Genomic DNA, 20,567 nt, shown 5'->3' on the forward strand with positions numbered 1-20,567 from the left:
TTTACCAAGATCATTAATACATGAGTTGGAAGAAAAATGGGATGCTAGCAGGTCAGCTTTATCCTTGGCTGAAGTGACAACAGAACCATCTGGTTTGGGCAGAGATGGGCAAAAGTTGCGGCCAATAGCTTTGGCAAGAGACCAGAATGCTCGGCTACCATTGGGGCAAGAAGCAAGTTTTCTACTCTTAGCCTGTTCAAACTCTAGTTTGGACTGATTAATAACTGCTTTACAATTGTTGCGAGCGTTGGTGTAGGCAGAAAATGAAACTGAAGAATTAGAAACAAGCCAATTATGATATGCAACATTCTTCTCTTGAATAGCCTTAGCACATTTATTGGAAAACCAAGGTTTAGATAAAGGACGAGATTTTAAAGTGGAGTGTAGGATAAAAGATTCCATTCCTGCAAGAATAATTTCACTGATATGATCTGAGCAAACTTTAACATCAGAAGTTTTGAAACAGTAATCCGACCAAGGAAAAGAAATCTTGCAGGTCATCCCATTTTGCATTCTTGTAATGCCAAACAACACGAGGTTGGTAATAGCCATGAGATAAAGGCTCCATTGGAGACAATCACCAAGTTGTGATCTAAAGTGCCTAAAGGACTTCTCACTTCGACCGTGTACTTTCTCACAAACATCGTGTACGATGTTTGTGAGAAAAAGATCAAGCGTGTTGGCTGTATGATTAGGATTGTCCGGTATTCTTGTAGGTAAATGAACAATCTCTGAAAGGTCATTAGTAATTGCAAAAGCCAAGGCTTTTGCAATTACTAATGACCCCGCATCTCGACCAGCTGGGTCGGTGTGACTAGAAAACGGAAGTCAACTGGAGTTATAAACGTTAAAATCACCAAGGAAAATTACCTCACTGTTAGGAAAGTTCGACTGGAGAAAGTCAAGTTGTAAAGAGAGGAAGTCAAAGAGCTCCAAGTGATTAGTGGAGTTGGGAGAACGGTAGAGACAATAGATGAATTTGACAGAATGAGGTAGAGAGATTTTAAGCCAGAGAAGAGAGGAGATTCCAAATTGCCAACTCTCTGACAGGGAATATCAGAACGGACATATGCACAAGTACCACCTTTGAGGCGAAAGGAATCATACAGCGAATAATTTGAACATCTGAGATGAGCAGTAATTGAATCAACCGATAACTGAGATTCTGTCAGAAAAAGTACATGGGGTTTGGCAGACTGCAAGTGGAAATGGAAATCGTTGAGATTAGAATTGAGACCACGTATATTTGTGATATATTTGTGAAATGAATTAGGAAGTGTTTTGGAGGTTTAGATCTTTTTGCAGATAAGCTTGCTCTATTAGTTTGACAATTCATGGTGTGTTCAATAGTAAGAAAAAGTGGGTGGGACATGCTGTATGAAATAATGAAATATTTGGATATGGCGTACACATGGTAAAAATATACGCAGATCCTTGACATAATGTGGCCTCGACAATAGTTCCTGCATACACACTACGCGGACTCCCTCCAGTCACTATCTGGCAGAGTAAAGGTAGCAAGATTATACACTAGCTGATCCGGAAGCCTCCCAGAGAGTTACTAATAGGTTTGGTCCGGTGTACTAACTAGCGGCTGGCCTGCGAACACCGTTTTAGAGCTGTACCCTCGAAATGTAAGGAATATTGGATCTTGCCACGATGTTCATCATAATCTCAAAAGCCATCAATCATACTGCATGATGGAAGAAATAGGGAAGGGTTGACCAGAACTTAGCTCTGGAGACTAAACATGGGTTCCACCACTTCAAGCCTCCAATAAGCAAAGTGGTGGTATCACACCAGTTGATGAGAGTCATCTACCACCTAGTACTGCCTGGTAGCATAGAGGGGCAGCATTCCTCCATGCGGTGTGGGCACCACACCTCGACCCCTGCTTACGTTGGTTCACACCTGGGTGGTCACTCACCATGTACTTGTATATGGAGGTTATACCCAGGATTACTAACAGTCCCACCATCGTGAAGGTGTAAGCAGAGGATTTGGCTGTCATAGACCGTCCAGACTTCGCCGAAATTGGGTCCACTTGACTTGAGCGTCACTCGAATATCAGTTCCATCAGCGTTTTAGACTCCCAGGTAGCAAGTACAGCTTGTCTGGCATATCTGAGAGAATGCCTGTGACAACCTCAAGGATTGTTCTACCATTATTTAATATTAACAGTGCTATTAAATTAATTAAAATGTTCAATGTTCAATCAAGGGATGTACTTTGTGATGTGCAGAACTAATTTGTATTTTAAATTATACAGCTTCAAACATAAAATAAATATAACTTTTATATTTTTGAAAATGTGCAGTTTATTCACCAGAAACATGAATTTCATTATTGCGTTGTTTTAATTCAATTTAGAAATGCTCTTAAATGTTTTTAAAATTGTTGAACTTGTCCTTCAAGGATGTAAATTATTAGTTTCTTAATTCATTGATTAACTTTTACAGGAAGTGAACAACAGCACACAGCATGTAGCAGTTAGAGATTTACAGATAGTTACCAAGTATGTTCTTTTTAAGTTTTGTGTGATAATACGATAATGTAACATTAAATTAAGTGTTTTCATCAAAAATTTGTCATCCTCTGCACCTTTATTATTAAATGTTTGCTGTGATTTTTGATTGGAATTGCTGTCAGAGGACATATACTATTTTATTAAAATTAAAAATGGTCTAAATAACAAATGTTATATAGTTTGTAGGATTTTGTTGTCTAAAATACTGTCATTGATGATTTTTCCTTGCAGAGAGGATACCCAAAAGTTGAAGAAAGGAGAAGAGGAAAAGAAGAAAAGTTATTCTGCCAAATGTTGTATCAATCGACCATTTACTCAAGAGGATAAAAAACATTTGGACTCAATCAAAGACCTTGTGCTAAAACAAAAGACACCAATTAGAGTACTACACAGGTAAGAGTTATGATGTTATTCTGATTAATAACTTTTCACAGCAACCTTACACTAACATTTTTCACAATTTCTTTCTCTCTCTTGCAGTTATTACTAAGTAAAAGGAAGCATTTACCAAACATTAATGATTGTTGTACGTAATATGGACAGGTTAAGGGTTGGAAAAAATTTTACATCAAGACTTTAAATATACAGGTTGTTTCTAAATTGTGCAGAACAAATGTAGAAGCATATTCTACAGCTAAAAATAATAATAATAATAAAAAAATTGCTACAAGCATATCTGAAAGGTCTTGATTTCCAAGATAAAAAAAAGTAAACTGCAGCACAGAATAATCTGCCACGCTGGTCTAGTGCGGTTGGCAGATCCACCATATTTAGCAGTCAGGGGCTTGAACCCCGGTCTACTCTTTGAGTAGACCGGGGTTCAAGGTCCACCGGGGTCTACTCAAAGTGTGTGTGCGTGTGTGCACGCTATACATCAATATCAAACATTAATTGAAATTTTTTGGCATATCTGCAAGCAGCAGCTATGGAATTGTTACAAACTTCATAAATTGTAATCGTATCAGTGTGCTTTTGCTGAGTTAACAGATTTGTAGTGTCTCCCATAAATTACAAAACATAAACCCTTAAAAGGAAAACATCTAAAACAGCTGTTTAAAGTGATTCCATTTTTATCAATGTAGCATTCAGTGTGATGAAGCCATGATTTCCTGGCATGTCTTATCATTTCAGGACTATTCTTAATGGTTTTAGCAGCTTCCAAATTGTGATTTCTCAGATTGTCTTGAGAAATCACAATTTGCATTGATTAAACCATGGATTTCATGTGGCCGAAAACAAAGTAATCTAGATACATGATTGCACAACAGATGTGTAGAAATTTGCTTTCAGCTGGTGGGTAGTTGTTGGAACAAACATCCATCTGGAATTGTGGAAGTGGGTGGTTTGACAGGTGATGTGGCAAGTTTGTATTTATACCAGCATGTCAGAAAATACTAGGGGTAAGAATAATCTAGACCTTATCACTACTCTCAATCAGATAACGTCACAGTACAGGAATCATTGTCAAGTAGTGATCATGCAGTCAGTTGGAAGATGAAGAAAGATGTTGCAATAGGTAAAGGTACAGGTTTTAATTTCAAAAACGGGGCCTGTGACAGTCTAAAGTTCTACATGGCATCTATTAATTGGGTAGATTGTAAAGGGAGGGAAAATACATTAAAATTATGGAATACATTTAAAGCATACTCACAGAAGCCATGAACACATATTTCATTAAGAAAATACAGCACAAGGATACCAAAATGGATGAATACAGAGCTGGCAGTCTAATAGAGCAGAAAAAGATAGCAGGGGAATAGTACTGAAGCATACAACAGCTACAAGTTGATCTCTATTGTTACTACATATAAGGTTAGAGAGGCCATGGCTGAGTATGAGAAAGCAGTAGCTAAGAGAGCAAAGAATGAGGATAAGGAGTTTTTCACATATGTGAATACAGTGGGGCCCACTCATTAGGTTCCAGACCCCACCAAAAAAGTGGAATGTATTTTTTTTTCCAATGCACATAAAAGCCAAATAACATGTTTATGCTATCATGTGCCATAAACAGACCGAATCACCGACAATAAAATGCCACTGGATGCCCTTGTCGGACTTGGCTGCTGAGTGTGTCATGCCGAAAAGGCAGAACATGCACCGAACAAAATGAACATCGATATAATTGAAAACCGCTGTATTAGCAGGACGCCGAAAAGTGGGGTCCTACTAGAAATCAGATTGGACCCTGGTGTACTGCATGTGAAAACCCAGCTGATGTTGTTTATGAATTTAATAGGTAATTCATATTGATCTTTACTGACAAAAGGTCCTTTGTGCTGTGGAGAGGCTGAGCCATTTTTAGTGATTTTGAAATTACAGGTTTATTAGAAAAACTTTTCAGCCTAAAGTCTCCTGAAGCTGATGGCATATACCCAGTAATTTTAAGAGAGATGGCAGAGAGTATGTGGAACCATTGAGATTAATTATGAGGGTGTCATTGGACTTGGGAGATTTGTCTCAATGCGAGAAATGCCAAACATACTGCCAATACATAAAGGTAGTTCTAAGAGTGAAGTCAGTAACTACAGACCAGTTAGTCTGACTTCAGTGATAGGGAAAATCTTAGGTAATGATTAAGAGTGCAATCCAGGGACATTTAGGTAGAAATGGTGCTCTTCTGAGAGAGTTGCTTGGATACAACTGTTTTTGTCCCAAGATGAAGCCTCAGCCAGTAAAATAGTTATAGTTGCTTTGGACAAAATTTGACAATGACCACATTCCTACCATTTTTTCAATGCATGGACCTCATTATCTGAACTTTAATCCTTGTGACTTCTAATTATAGAGATCTCAGTGACAGGATTTGCCAAAACAGTTCTCTGATTGACCAGAAGGAAAGTATCACTAGGCATGTTACCAAATTTCCCATTACATACTTCAGGCATCAGTTGCATAAACAGCTGTCACATTAAGCAGTTTTATCTTTACAGCCTGTAGTTTCCTCCTACCATAATGTAACTTGATCAAATCAAAATTTCATCTCTAGGTGCTTCATGGTTTGCCATCTACAGACAGTCAAAGTGCCACACTTTAATTATAACTATCCTATGTTTCCTACACTGATTTTAATGCAACACATATCGTTATTTTATTTCCAAGTATTCTTTTTTTTTTTTTAAGACGTCCTTTGGCTGAACGTGAAAGGATAATCCATGAAATGAAGGCAGAGGCAGATGATCATCTCCAGATCTTTACACTTCATCTTACTACTCAAGCAGGAACGTATCTTTTAAGGAAATATCTAGAAAAAAAAATTAGCAAATTATGTTAACTTGATTATATTTATTTTCATTCATCAACTATACTCCTCTCATAATGCTTTGGAATTTGTGTTTGTTTAAATTAAAATACAGTGAAAGTCCATTGTTATGAGTACTACTTATCCTTTCTTTAATTTTAATTGTTACTGGTGCAATTTGTTACATACTATTATTCCTTCTTTATTTTAGTTATAGAACACAAATTCATGTGATTGGAGTAGATGTTTGAAGCATGAGGCAACTGTAAAAAAAAAAAAAAAAAAAAAACATTATTTCATGCAACTTGGACCCACCTGTCTGTTTCTGCTTTTATAATTCAGTAAGCAAAATTGCACACTTGGGAAAGTTTGTTTGATAAAATTCAGTTAATGTATTAGGTTCGTTTTAAGACAAATACAAGTGGTAAAGTTTCATTAAATAAGCTTTGCTAGGTTATAAGAATTTCATAAATCCTCTAAACTTGAAACAATACTGTAAAGGTTATTAGTAATGAAAGATATAACAAACTTTTATTTTTATCCTATTGTTTGAGTGAAACAAAGATGAAATTAGAATGGGTATAAAATATTTTCTTATCTCTCATTATAACATTAAAAATGGAGAATATATCCAGAATTAGTCTGACAAGCAGAAAAACCAGACTTTGCCAGATTTCTGCACTTAAATTCTTATTCTATGGCCTGAATATCAACTGTACAAGCATTTTAGACTTCCAGACAGCATTAGCACTAGAAGAATTTTCACAGTTAAACTCAAGGATTAGTAAACTAAATAAATCATTTTTGTTATGTAACCATCATTAAGACATTTCTAAACAAGCAATATCTAAAGAGAGTGGTCATCTCTTGATGAGGAATTAAATTAATCAGATTTTATTACGTTAAAATACTTAAGTTTCTCCTTTAAAAAAAAAAAAAAAATCATATTATATCATGAATAAAAGTATTCTGGAGTGTTTTACCCCTTTCAGTAGTGCCAGTATATTGGGATGAATTAAAGGTACCAACAAAGCATAGTAATTTATGCTAAGTAGGCCCAAAGTAGAGCCCATTGGGAGTTCTAAATTGTACAGTTATATCAATTTTCTGATATTTATTCCTGAAAGGATTGAGTATGCACTCTAACCTTGCTATAAAAAAAAATACAGCATTTTTTAGCATAATTACAAAAAAAGTTTATTAAACATCTTTTCTTTTTCTAATATACAAACTCCATTTTTTTTTTTTTTTTTGCTATCACCTTTTTTTTTTAATAAAGTCATATACAACATAAAAATAACTATACAAAATGTGATCACAGATATGACAAAAATTACTAATACACAGAACTGAAAAAGAGAAGATATGCATTTTCCTACCCCTTCCCTTTCAATTTTAGCTGTATATATACAATACGTATTGACGCAAACAAAAAAAAAAAAAAAATGTATATCACTAGGCATAAAGCTATGCTTACTTACAGAACAATGCAGCCATTTCAAAACCAAACTAACTTAAAAAACATAAGCAATACAATATAATAGTTTTAAATGTTTAACTGAAGTAGTCAAGAGGGGGGGGGGAAGTCAGAATGAACATCTAAAAATTTATCACAAAATATCTTCAAGTTCAATAAAATAACCTGGTATGAAGGTCATTCAAAATGTTACTATAGTTTAATACCTTAGGGTGGAATTTCAACTTAGTTTTCATAATGTACATTTCTGTATAGTTATTTGTGTGAAGGATGGCAACAGAAGATCTCTGCATACCTGCCAACTCTTCCAACTTAGTTGAAGGTTTTTGATAAATTTAGTTGACTTTTTTTTTTTTTTTTTTTTAAATTATGGACTTTCTGACATTAATGTTATGCACTTAAAAGCTGATGTTAGGTGACTTTTCATTTAGCCGAAGTATAAAGGCCACATTACAGTATTAGGTGCAAAAATTTATTGTTACTGGTTATTGGGGCAGTTTATTCTTTAAAAAAAAAAAAAAAAGCAGCTTAAACAATATGTAAGTGCTTTGTTTCTTAAGAGAATTCATTTGTGAAAAAAATGACCAAAAAAAAAAAAAAAAATGTTCGTATGATGTACTGCCTATAGTCAACTTCAACCAAATTGTGAAATGTAAAGATTTTACATTGGCCAATACTATCAAATTGGACAAAATGAAATTAAATAAAGCAGAGACATTAATTGGGAAGAATAGTCTTCCGTTTCTCAATATCTAAAAGTTGGCAGGTATTCTTGTGAGTGGAGAACATGTCCACCTACAAGTCTGCATTAACACTGGCTGCCATCAGAGATGCACAATTTGAACTAATTGCACAAATGTATTGTATTTGCCAGATCTTACTGCAAGTAATTTCTACTAGCTCCCCAAACTGTGGGAACATCCTTGTGACCAGGATGGAAATGTATAGAGAATAATTATTTATGAGACCAGTGCATTTTAGTTCTTTAGGATTATACTGAAAAGTAATCATAATAACATGGTACATGAACACATTACAAAATACGTTTTGCTACAACTAATATCAGTTAGCAAAATTTATTTTGTAATACATATGAATACATTGAATACATATGAATTACCAAAAATGCAATGTTTTGAGTGACCCTCATAGGAGTTCATTCTATTTCCACTAATGCTATTTATAAATTTGTGTTCTAAGGCTAACATATACGTTGAGTGGCCACTTTATTAGATATGCTTACTCTTTTCGTGGGGCAGAGCCACCCTTTAGTAACAGCAGCACATGGTTATACGTGCAATATAAAGCAGGTGAGCAAGATAAAAGATTTAAGTGACTTTGAAGCATGAATATTGGAGCCAACAACCAAACTAAAAAAAAAAAAAAGGATAAAGCATATGGTTACAGTTGGCTCAACATTAGAGATTTGGAAAAGCTCCCTGGTCTGACAAATCCCAGTTCCTGCTGTTGGTAACACAAGTCTGTGGACCCATACCAACAGTGCAGTCTGGTGGTGTAATAGTGTGGGGAGTGATTTTATGGTGCACAGTGGGTATATGTTACCAATGGAACAATATTTGCATGCCATAGGCTATCTGGAAATGTTTCCATCCCTTCATGGCTACATTGTAATATCTGTTAATGCATTCTTCCAACAGGATGATGCACCATATCACAAGGCCAGCATTGTACAGAACTGATTCCAGGAATGTGAGGGTCACCAGATCTTAATCCAGTTGAGTACCTGCTAGATGAGGTGGTACAAGCCCTTCTGAGTAGAGATCTGCAACAACTCACAAATTGAGTCAACATGGGGCAGAGCATCCCTATGGTTCACTTTTGAGATCTCATTGAGCCCATGCCACAATGAATCCAGGCTGTTCTGAGAACCAACTGGCTGACCTACTCGCTATTAGACAGGTATACCTAATGAAGTGGTCACTCGTCGTAGATAACTCACAATAGTAGGGTTGCATTGTATATGCGGATTGAACACACAACAGGAATGAAATATTACCTAACAACTTTTATTCTTTAAATAACCTTAATCTTTTCAACCCTGTATTTAACACACATTTTTTAAATTATGACTTTTACTTACAATATAAGAGAAAAAATACCTTTGCAATTACAAAGCTCTATTTCTTTTACAGGCATATGCAGTTATTCTGCTTTGCTTTTCTATGGCATATATAACAGGTGAGCACAAACATGTTCTAATGCACATAAGTAAAAAAAAAAAGACCTAATAACAATGACCTCAAGTGTGCTGACATATTTACATTCTGTTATCTTTCTTCTAAATGAATATATAAACTCTTAAAAATACATAGCAACATCTGTTAGACTACACAATATTGAATTACCAAGTTTCTTTTACCAGGTTTAAGATGCAGGCACCTTAGCACCATTATAAAAAAAGCATACTTCAGACTATATTACTGAAGCAATCGATTTTGAAATTAGAAAATTAGAAAGTAAAAATTCATCCTTTTTCGTGACACTTTTTTAATGGATGAATTTTTTTTAGATAAAATTAATAGTAATATATATTTCTTTTGTGTATCATAAAAATCCTGCATAGAATTGCATGAAAATGTTTGTTGAACAGACAAAAAACTAGCATGAACATTGTTCTGAAAAGACAAAGTCAATAGTAAGCACAGAGTTTAAGAAACACTTTGGAATTCCTGAGGGCATATCACAAAAAGTGATAAATAGGTGTGTATATTAAACTTTTCAGAAACAGCTATTGCAAAGCACAAGCCAGTTACAGTGAAACCATTGTCAGTCCCAAAAATCTGTGTTGCATTTATTACAACAGATTGCCAGTATTAACTGAATTCCAAATAATGAAAGAACATCACACTCTTGTTATAAACTGGTACTAAAAACAAGCCACACAATCTTCACTAAATTTTTCAGAAATCCTATGAAAGGTATGAGTTATGGTTGTTGGTATTTTTGAGACATTGTTATATTCAGTGTGCGCATTAAAACTTTGTGCACCTTGATTTCTTGAACAGTGTACTTGAAGCAATTAAATGCAATTCAAGATGTAGTGGTTTTCCTTTTTAAGGCAGAAAAAAAATTAACTTTCAGTAATCAAATTTTATGCAGTGTTATACTTAACTCAGAATAGATATGTAAAAGAATTTGTGCATGGAGATTTTGGTAGAACTGTGCCTCATTTGGGTATGTTATTAGCAGCTGAGACAGATATACTGGACTTAGATGTTGAGGTAAGTTTATGATTTTCTTTATAGTGCAGTTGTAATTACCATTTGATTTAATGATGATTTTACCTTTGTGTGTATAAAAATAATATTTACAATGTTTTATGTAGAAGTGCATAAAGATGAAACATGCCTAAGATAAAATTATTTTATAAATAATTCTAAATAAAACATTTTCTTTGGGCCAGTCTTTGGAAATAAGTTACACAGACAGCAGTAAGTAATATATGCATATTTGCTTGGTCTCTTTCTCAAATGTTTGCAACACATTTACTGTTGACAGTAAATGTGTTTTGTCAAAAAATCTTTTTTTTTTTTGACTCCCCACCATCTAGAAAATAATTTGGTAGCTTATATCTTTATTTTCTTAAAAATAATTTTTTTTCACTACTGCTAATACAAAGTTAAGGCAAAAATAAAATAATAATAAATAAGGAGTATCTGTTCATGGCTGTGTTAGAAACTGAAGTTGGGTGTAAACCAAGTTTACACTTCAACCAAAGTTTAAGAAATAAAATTAAAAAAAACTACTGAATATGAAAATTTATTTTTTAAGGTACTTATAGTATTATTGAACAAGTTATAAAATAAGTTCCTGTCTTAGCAGCTATAAATCTAGGGATCTGTCAGACCCCTGAGATCATGGGTATGATTAAAAAAAAAATACACATCTGTTAAGAGGTTGGATATTAATTCTTGAGAACCGATCTGACAGTAAAAACCTGTTAATACAGCACATTAAAAAGCTTTTTATATTACAGTTAAAGTGGCATCATTTTCATATTTCGAATAATGAAATAAAAATTGCAAAGCTGAACTGGAAGGAAAATTTCTGCTTTGTTCAACTAGCTGAGAGTTCATTTAGTAATAGTAAACTTGATTTCACTGTTCTCAGTTTTAATATCTCAAATTAAATGGATCCACCACAATAAAAATGTTCTTGTTTATACTCTGGCATGACTACCAAGTCAGAAGAATTTACAATATATCATGAATACAGTCAATCGCATTTAACAGTTATAGACTTGAACAGGTCCACTGAAAGAACATATGCTACTAAATTTTCTCTCGACCACTTGGCTATGTATCTGTGGAATATTGAGGTTTTTTATCGATAATCAATATCATAATATTTTTAAGATGGAAAGAGTATTTCCTATTCAGATTGATAAGAATATCCTGTTGCAGATAGAAGTGAATGGTCAAGGAAAGGAAAACAATTGACAAAGGAATGCTGCATTAATATTTGAAAATGCTAGCTCATTGCAGCTAATGAAATAGTGAGTAGTTTTGCTTTATCTAGGATTCCTAGGAATTGGATTATGTTATCCAAAGCCTTTACTGATGTCTTTTGATGCCATAGATAATTGATAGTAAAAGCATCATACATTTATTAAGTAGAAATAGCTGCTATTTATCAACTCCTGTTGATAAATATCATCTTTACGCTATTTTAAAGTTACTGCCAAACTATGCAAATAGTGTTGTCTGCTATTTCCATAACCTAATAGTGACTTCATAGTTGAAAGATTTCATATCTATACCTTACTTTCTCGTTGGCAGTCTGACTTTGTTTGGTAAATGCTTAAGCTTTCTCATGGTGTAAGTCAATTGCTCTGGTGGCCTGACCTTTCTTTGTCAGTCACTTTCTGTTGCGATGATATGCAGTCTTTTCCATGACTATTGTTGTTGAATGGACTTAATGGTAATTTGTTTTTCTATTTTTATTTATTTTTCATTCATCTGTTGTATTTTATCATGATATTTCAAATTTTTTTTGGCTTCTGTGCCAGTGGGAGCCAGTCTAAAGTCATTATTTATTGGCTCAATCTTGACTATGTTTGCCTTTTATTTAAATGTTCTAAACTTTGGGTACATATTCCATACACTGTACTTTTAATTTTTTTACTTGTGCCTTGGTTTAACTTCTTGATTCTTCACTTTTTTTCTATGCTTTTCTGTTATGCCTACCTCCTATTTTACTTCACACACACAAATATCAGAAAAAGAATTACTGCAAATGGTGATCTCTAAGGATAAAATATACCTAGATCTTGTCATTAGGATAGTATTCTATCGTTTCTTTACAAAGTACAACTTCTTGGAATATGGTACAAAGTGCATATGAGATTTTTTAATACTCCTGAATTATATTGTTACAACTACTTTAGATATTTCTGCATTTATTCAAGATCAAAGTGATGTAGAGTGATCATTAAACAAAATGCTGGCCTTTTATTGCACTGTTCGTTTCAATTTTAAGATATGTAGTAAAGAACTTGAAATTCAATATTTTATCCATATTTCTGTTAGTGTGGTCTCTGTTTCCTGGGAACAATTTAAAATGTTTTGATTGCAGTATTCGTCTTCACTATCCTGGATTGGTTTTCAATGTATTAATATCTAAACAGAGGAGCAAAATCATTAATAAAAAGATTACATAGATTAGAACTAATATGCATCTTCTACTAAGATCTTAATTATACAGACTTTTTTTTTTTTTTTAAATATATATGTTACTATTTTACAAAACATAAGGCTATATCGATAGAACCCATTTTAAGTTTTAGAAAATTAGTGACAACACTTGTTCACCTTTTATTTTTACTTAGTGGTGGGGGGGGGGGGGAAGATTGTCTCAATGGAAAATTTTTCAAAATTGTCTGCATGAATAAAATAATGCATCAACTTAAATCTATTTTATATATATATATATATATATTACTCTTTCTGCTTGTCCTAACAGAATAAAATACCCTAGCTGTTCTGTAAATTGGGCATTAGATACTTTCTTCCAGCTTGGCATTTTTCAACAGATATATCTCCAGACATGTCTCTGTTCTTGCATTTTGGTGTGGATGAGACAGGAAGTTAGGCTGATATTGCCTAAGCCACAACTGGGAAATACTACAACTTGTTCCTTTCACCGAACTTGATTGACAGCACAATGAATTCATTTTTGTTTCTAGATGAATGCTGAATATCAAGCGGCAATTTATATTAGAAAAAGTTTGTTTATACTCCAGAATAGCCATATTCAAGGGAGTGTTAATTTTATTGTTATGGCAGTCATGCACAAGACTAAGAGCAAATCCTTGCACTTTACCATTCACATCCAATTCTCAAATGTATTGAAGGTTTTTTCATGTAGGTTCCTCTAGGAACATATATTGTCCTATTAGATAACATTTGATCATATATAGCTATCTGACAAGAGTAGTTATCAGGATTGTATCATTTATTGGGCTCCTTTTTAAAATGGATCACACTACTATTTATATGTGGTGGTGATTATCCTTGGCATTTTCTGACTTCACTGCAAATGGACTTTTTGTTTATAGTTTTTTTGTTAGTTGTTGGGGCATCGGCTTCTGTGGCCATATTGCACCTCCCAAAGTTTTTGCATTTTGTACTCTGATCCAAGCCTGAGGCAGGATTCGAACCCGCAACCTTTGGGTTGCCAGGCAGGCACTTTACCCACCCGGCTAGCCCGGTCGTCTTGTGTGGTAAAGTTGAGGATGAAGACATTGTTATTTTGTGTCTTCCCAGAGATGCTTATAAGCTCTCTCTGGACCTTTGAAAAGTTATGGTATTGTTCTTTCAGTAAAGCTGCCTCATGAACTGTTCTTTCTTATTGACATTTCAAATATGAATTGCTGGGGTGCTTTCCAGGCAACAGTGGAGTCAAAACTCAATGGCAGAATTTTGTGTGAGGATTGGGGCCTTGTCCAAAAACTGTGATCTTATACTATGATATTTTAATACATAAAAATGAAATGTGATGTTAGAATTTATTCTGTAACCTTCAGGTAACAAAGTTAATACCTTAATTAGATTATATATTTATTATAAACAATTATATATAGTGAAAATGAGTATGAAGAATAATATTTTTCAATGTCTTTGCTAGAATTTTCTAGGAGAAAGATGAATGTAATTATGCTTAGTGTCTGTGATTGATATATGGTATCTATACATGGTTCTGATGTTTCTTTCACTTTTCAGTCAGTTGAACTAGACTGGCCTCCACCCATTAGCTGATGATGTCAACATTGTTCTCATAATTTACAAAGACCCATCTAGCTTAAAGTCAGGACACTTGAAAAATGGAAAATTAGCCCAGCTTGAGTGAAAAGATGTATATTGCATTTTATTATATGTTATTTTTGATTTTAATTACATCAAGTGATGATTATGTACATTTTGCATTTTTTTTCTCACTACTGTACAAAAAAAAAAAAAAAAAACCAAGATGGACCTATTCAGGAACAGCAACAAGTTGGCCCACTACCCATCAATAATCTCAGCTGGCAACAGTTTGTACTACATTCACAACAGCATTAAACTTTTGTTTCCCAAACATGATTAACATAGCTGACATTTAAACTCTTGCATTTCTTTTTTCCCTTGCCCCACCAGGATGTTTTAACAGCTGCTTTACTTATTGCATCCAGAACTGGTATAGGAATACTGGAAACCAAGTTTAGAATATTTCCATTGCTCCACCTCCCCTAAATGCTGGATTATAATGAACAAACTTATCAGTTTCCTTCAGAATTCGTGCCAAGTGCTAGTATATAAATTTATACACAGATGTTGATGTTGTGACATGAAATTGTAAAAAGAAAAAGGTATAAAAACAACATATTAAAATTATATAAAACAAAAATGGTCCCAAATTCCAGTGATTCACTGCTTTTTGAGCACAATATTAAAATTGGTGTAAATTATTCAAGATAATCTGTTCTTTTCCTCCTAATACACGTAATCAGTAAGCACTTTACCACAATTCTTGAAAAATAAGTTTTGCATCCTTCAGGGAAACAGTCCACTGCTATGCATTCTGGAAGACTAGCTCATACACTTTTCTTATATACTTCAATTTAAGTTGATTCTTGATTCTTATACATTTTGCTGAAGGCATCAAGGTCAGTGTGAATATGAGATATTTGGTTAAGACTCTCTTCAGACAGCATGGGATCTATATTTTGTTGTTCCTGAACTCCTGTCATATTGGGATTACTGTCAAAAATACTAGCAGACAAGTTTTCAGGTAATGGGGCATCAAAATTCAAGCTGAGATCACTAGCCAAACTCATCTCCAAGGGGTCAATCTCAAGACTGCAGAGCTTTGCTGTTGTTTCCTCAACCTGTGTTGAAGTATCACCAATTACATGTGCAACAGTTGTTGCATGTAAGTCTTGGATTTCATTCTTGACTTTAGTTATTCCCATTATATCCTGAGGTGTGGCACCTGAAGGCATCACTGAATGGGTTATGGGAGGAAGAGAGGAAACAGGAGGCATAGTTTGGAGTGTGGATGGCTGTATTCTTGTTGTAGGAGGAACATTCATAGGCATGAGTGCTGTTGCTGGAGAAATTACTTGTGTCATTGGTGAGATTGCTGCTGCTCCCTGATACCGCTCAGGAGAAACATAGCGCATTCTGTTGATATCTGGAAAAAAAAAAAAAAAAGGTATAATGCACACTTAGTTCCAATGTATATTTGTTTTTGAAACAGCACTTAATTCCTCAGCAACCTTAAACATTATTCAATTTTAATAAATGGTAGTTATTAATTTCATAATAGGGTAAAAAAAAAAAAAAACTCATCCTGACTTAAATCAGTAAAAGAAGAAACAAAACTTAATATGAACACTGTGATGTGGTAGTCTTGAATTATTCTTTCTTAATTTAAATTCTATATACATACCAAATTAAGAAGTAAAAAATTAAAAAAAAACCTGTGCAAAAGTTTAACATGCTTAACAGCATATTCTGTGATAAATTGTTGAATATCCTGTTGAAATAATATACACACTTGGATAAACTGTTGTTGCATTTTTCCAATCTTTCTGTCTGTAAGACACCTCCGATTCTCAACAACACAGATCTAGGAGAGTGCTTAGAAACAATGTTGACTTAGTATGGTTACCAATTTTTCTTTATTTGAAACACCTCTACCTCGAAAGTATAATAACTAAAGTTTTCAGTCAACCTTTTCATCACACAGTTGTGGTACCTTGCAATGAATTTTTTCAGCAGCAGGATCTATGGAACAAGCTTAGTCGTAGAATTTAGAAATTTTGTAAATATGTAAACTTTAATACGTAAATGCTTTAAAATATTAAGAGTTTTTATTTTATCTTTATTGCTTTATCAGAATTGTAAATAAAACCAGTTGTTATTTTTTTGATGTAATAATATTTCTACATTCTATTTATGTATTACTTGATTCTGGATTTTAATTCCACAGAAATTCTTCAATTTCAGTTGTGTAAGCTCAAATTGGACAACTGAGGTCAATGGGTACAATTTTTTTCTTGATGTTTCAAAGTTATTTCGTGCTGCCATCTATTGGAAACACAAATAAGAGATGGCAGCAGTTGGTATGAAAAGCCAACTAAGCTTTTCATACCAACTAAGAAAGACCTAAAGGGATGTCAGATGAACTAATGAGGCTTGTGGCAGAGAATAAATATGCAGGGGTGCACATAAATTATCAAGTGACACAGAAGCTTATGGCAGATATAAGCTAGTCTGTAATCAAAGGAGGTTAGGCAAGTGAAGGCTGATTATGAGAAATCCTTGGCAAAGGATACAAAGATTTCTTTACTTATGTAAACTCTAGAATAGTGTTTCTCAACCTTTTTTTAATTATTGCCCTTAAAGAGCTTTTTTAGACCCTTTTTCTAATCGCCCCATGAAATTTTAAACAAAATACTTTATTTACTCTTTTTATTCAATGGGATCTCTGAGCCCAATGCTTCTTAGCTAAAAGTTCAATGTTCGTTATGATGTTAGTAAGTTTTCTAATGTCTCTCCTCTTGAACATATATCGCTTCTGTTTCTTTCCTTTAATATTTTATTTACTGAACTAAAATCACTTTCAACCATATAAGACATTGGAAAACAAAGAAGTACTTTGGCCATTTCAGACACTGTTGGATAAAGAAATGTTTTTTATCCCCACTCAGTCATTCCACCCTTTTCGAATTTATATTTGCATTCTTATATTTTAATTCAGTGAGTTCTTGAATTTCTTCACTAGCAGACCAGGCATCATGTCCAATTGGATCTAACATCCATGGCTACACTTCAAAAGAAAATAAATCTGAAAATTTATTTTTCATTTCACCTTTTAAAGAACACAAATGATCTCAATAATTCTTAAGATCATTCTCGGTGAGAGATTCATTGATTTCAGCTAACATTTGCATACCATTAAATTGCTTTCAAATATTTCCAGTGAAGGCTTTTAATACAAATTTGCAGTCTATCGCCCTAATTAATTTCCCTCGAAGTTGAAGTGATAGTTCATTAAGTTTTCGAAAAATCCAAGCCATATAGTATATGTTGTTTTTGTGTTTGGTGATCTCTACCATCCAGGAATATTCTTTTTCTGTCCCAGATGATAATTGGTGTGACTGATGTCCCCAGTCTTCAAGGATTTATCTCTACTTCAAAGTGTTGGACGCAGTAATGGCAACCCCTACAGATCTTGTTAGACAGTTTCCTTTAGAAAGGCATCTGACTTCTGTATGTAAAAGAAGCTTTGCATACAGTTCATTATCAACACAATTTTCTGTAAAGATCACATATCATATTTGCTATGTGACTTTATTTTATTGATGATTTTAATAACTATACTGAGAGATTGATAAAGAACTGGACTATTTTTTGCAACCAGATGATGTCGGTGTGCAATGCAGTGTACTGCAAGAATGTCAGGGCATACTTCCTTTAGGTGGGCTATAAAACCTTTGTCTTCAAACAATGGAGTTAGCACCATCAGTGGCACAGGATACCAAATTTTCCAATGGTACTTGTTTTTCAACCAACCATATTTTTATAGCAGCAAAAATTTATGCTCCAGCATAGCCAGCTCTATAAATTTTACAAACACTTGCAATTTACAATCATCATAATGAACATATACCATTAGAAGGGCCTTATTGTCAATAACTGTGGATTCATCAATCTGAATAGAAAATTTTCTTGGTTTTAGTTTGTCAATTAGCTGTTCATCAATGTTAACTGACATCTCATCAATTAGTCTTCAAATTAATTGTTGCTCAATGGCAATGCTTTTAAAATATTGGAACGATTTTGATGCATCATTAATGACTACCAGTTTTCAATGATTTCTGCAATTTTATAAGATTCAATCGTCATTTGTTTGTGTAGTCTTCTTAAATAAGAAAGTAACAGTGTTACGTTGCTCAAAATTTGTTTTAATTTTTAAGATATTCAATATGTTTACCACCAACTTTATTAGGATGTTTCCTTTTTAAGTGATCTGAAAGCCTTGATTTTTTTCATAGCCTCACTTGAAAAAAAGAACTATTACACATAAGACCTAGGCTGTTTTGAGTCGAACAGGCTGTCAATAAAATCATAAGCTAGAATTCAGTGGTTCCCAATCTGCGTGCCCGAGTACATTGATTTCCCGTGAAATTAGTAAAAACACCATAGAGTTCAGTGGCAGTTACTATTTAGGTATGTCTTTTAATTTCAGGTGTGACTTGAGTGACAAAAGGTAAGGAATCACTGAGCTAGATATTCATCCAGATACTGTTGACACTTTCTTTTCAGCACTTGACATGATTGTTGATAGGTTAAATAACTACAAAGAATTAAATAATAAAATATGAACTATTTTTATTTAACTCTCATAGCCCATGTCACTCACAAAACCAGTGTGGATCAAAAATAAACAATACTAATTGTCACTTAGAAAATAGAAACAATAGACTGAAATATTCCCTCATTCCATCCATGCCTCATATATTGACCAATGAAACAAAAGAATAAATAAATAAACCATTCCCACCACGCTGCTGCCAAGGTCACAGCAGTCAGAAACACCAAGGATTATAGAGACATTACCTCTGAGAGCACTTAGGCATTTAATGCCTATGAAAAGCAAAAGTGGTTGAATTAAATCACGCCCACTATCTTCCTTTTATCAAAATTTCGCACTCACTCCTAATATAATATACCTGTATGTTAAAAATCAGTACTCTCTCAGGGGAAAAGAAAACCCAATGAGAGAAATTAAATATTAATGAATAAGATGCCGTCAGTTAGGGTTGAACTTCGGAGGGCCCAAACCATTGTAATATCTATGATTTTTTCACCCCTTTGAGAATCCCTGCTCTAGAAGGAAGGGGATGAATCAAATTGGTTGGTGGTTTGGCTGTTGATGAGCCTACTCAGATAGCTGACAAACTGAATGAGTATTTTGCATCTACATTCACACAAGGAATTATGTAAGGAAGATGAGGACAGAAGTTTACTAAACTAACAGGGAGCTAAATGATTTTGTAATAACGGACAGCAAAGTGGAAGAGAAACTGTTGAAGTTAAACATAAAAAAAGGGACATGGGGCAGGTAGAATCTACCCAGTTATATTGAAAGAGGCAGCGAGGGAAGTAGGGCAAACCCTTAGCCATAATTATGAGAGCATCCTTAGATTCAGGGGAGGTCCCCATGGACTGGAGATGTGCAAATGTATCCCCAATTCACAAAGGGGTTTCAAAGGATGACACAAATAATTATAGACCTGCTAGTTTAACTTCTGTTTTGGGGAAAATAATGGAGTCACTGGTTAAAGAAGTGATGTATGATCACTTAGACAAGACAGCAGTAATAGTTCAGACACAGCATGGATTTGTTAAGGGGAAGTCTTGTCTGACAAATCTGATTGGATACTACAATCTGGTCACAAAGGAACTGGATGTAAAAAATAATTTGGATTTCAGGAAAGCTTTTGATGCTGTTGCATGGAAGACTGCTGTACAAACTGGAGCAGTTGCTGCAATGGCAGCAACTTGCCCTTAATACCAATCAAGGACAAGTTGCTGCCATTGCAGCAACATTGACAAATGCAAAGTACTGCATATGGGTAGCAGTAACCCAAGAGAAACATACCAACTGTGTGGTCCTACACTCAGGGAGGTGAAGAATGAAAAAGACCTGTGGATAATTGTGCAGTCGGATATGAAGTTCTCTGAGTAGTGCAGATGGGCTGGCTGCCAGAGGAGGTCATGCAGTTTTGTCAATGATATATAGGAATGTTGCTAGCA

At 34.2% G+C, this 20,567-nt stretch overlaps 2 protein-coding genes across 4 annotated transcripts in view; one reads left to right on the forward strand and one right to left on the reverse strand.

The window, feature by feature from the left end:
• Positions 1-14,717, forward strand: part of Pus10 (Pseudouridine synthase 10) — a 77,254-nt gene extending 62,537 nt beyond the window's left edge. For both annotated transcript variants that reach the window (XM_090376758.1, XM_090376759.1), the window contains 5 exons: positions 2,460-2,515; positions 2,759-2,920; positions 5,648-5,749; positions 10,385-10,484; positions 14,484-14,717. In XM_090376758.1, the coding sequence (XP_090232884.1) occupies positions 2,460-2,515; positions 2,759-2,920; positions 5,648-5,749; positions 10,385-10,484; positions 14,484-14,519 (456 nt within the window). In that variant the 3' untranslated portion in view covers positions 14,520-14,717. The remainder of the gene's footprint in view (positions 1-2,459; positions 2,516-2,758; positions 2,921-5,647; positions 5,750-10,384; positions 10,485-14,483) is intronic.
• An 11-nt stretch (positions 14,718-14,728) lies between these two features.
• LOC150085062 (putative transcription factor p65 homolog) overlaps positions 14,729-20,567 on the reverse strand; it is a 141,361-nt gene continuing 135,522 nt past the window's right edge. For both annotated transcript variants that reach the window (XM_090376757.1, XM_090376756.1), the window contains exon 11: positions 14,729-15,933. In XM_090376757.1, coding sequence (XP_090232883.1) covers positions 15,362-15,933 — 572 coding nt within the window. In that variant the 3' untranslated portion in view covers positions 14,729-15,361. The remainder of the gene's footprint in view (positions 15,934-20,567) is intronic.

The sequence above is a fragment of the Mastigoproctus giganteus genome, chromosome 6, assembly GCF_048544385.1.
Source record: "Mastigoproctus giganteus isolate SK-2022 chromosome 6, ASM4854438v1, whole genome shotgun sequence".
NCBI classification, from domain to species: Eukaryota; Metazoa; Arthropoda; class Arachnida; order Uropygi; family Thelyphonidae; genus Mastigoproctus; species Mastigoproctus giganteus.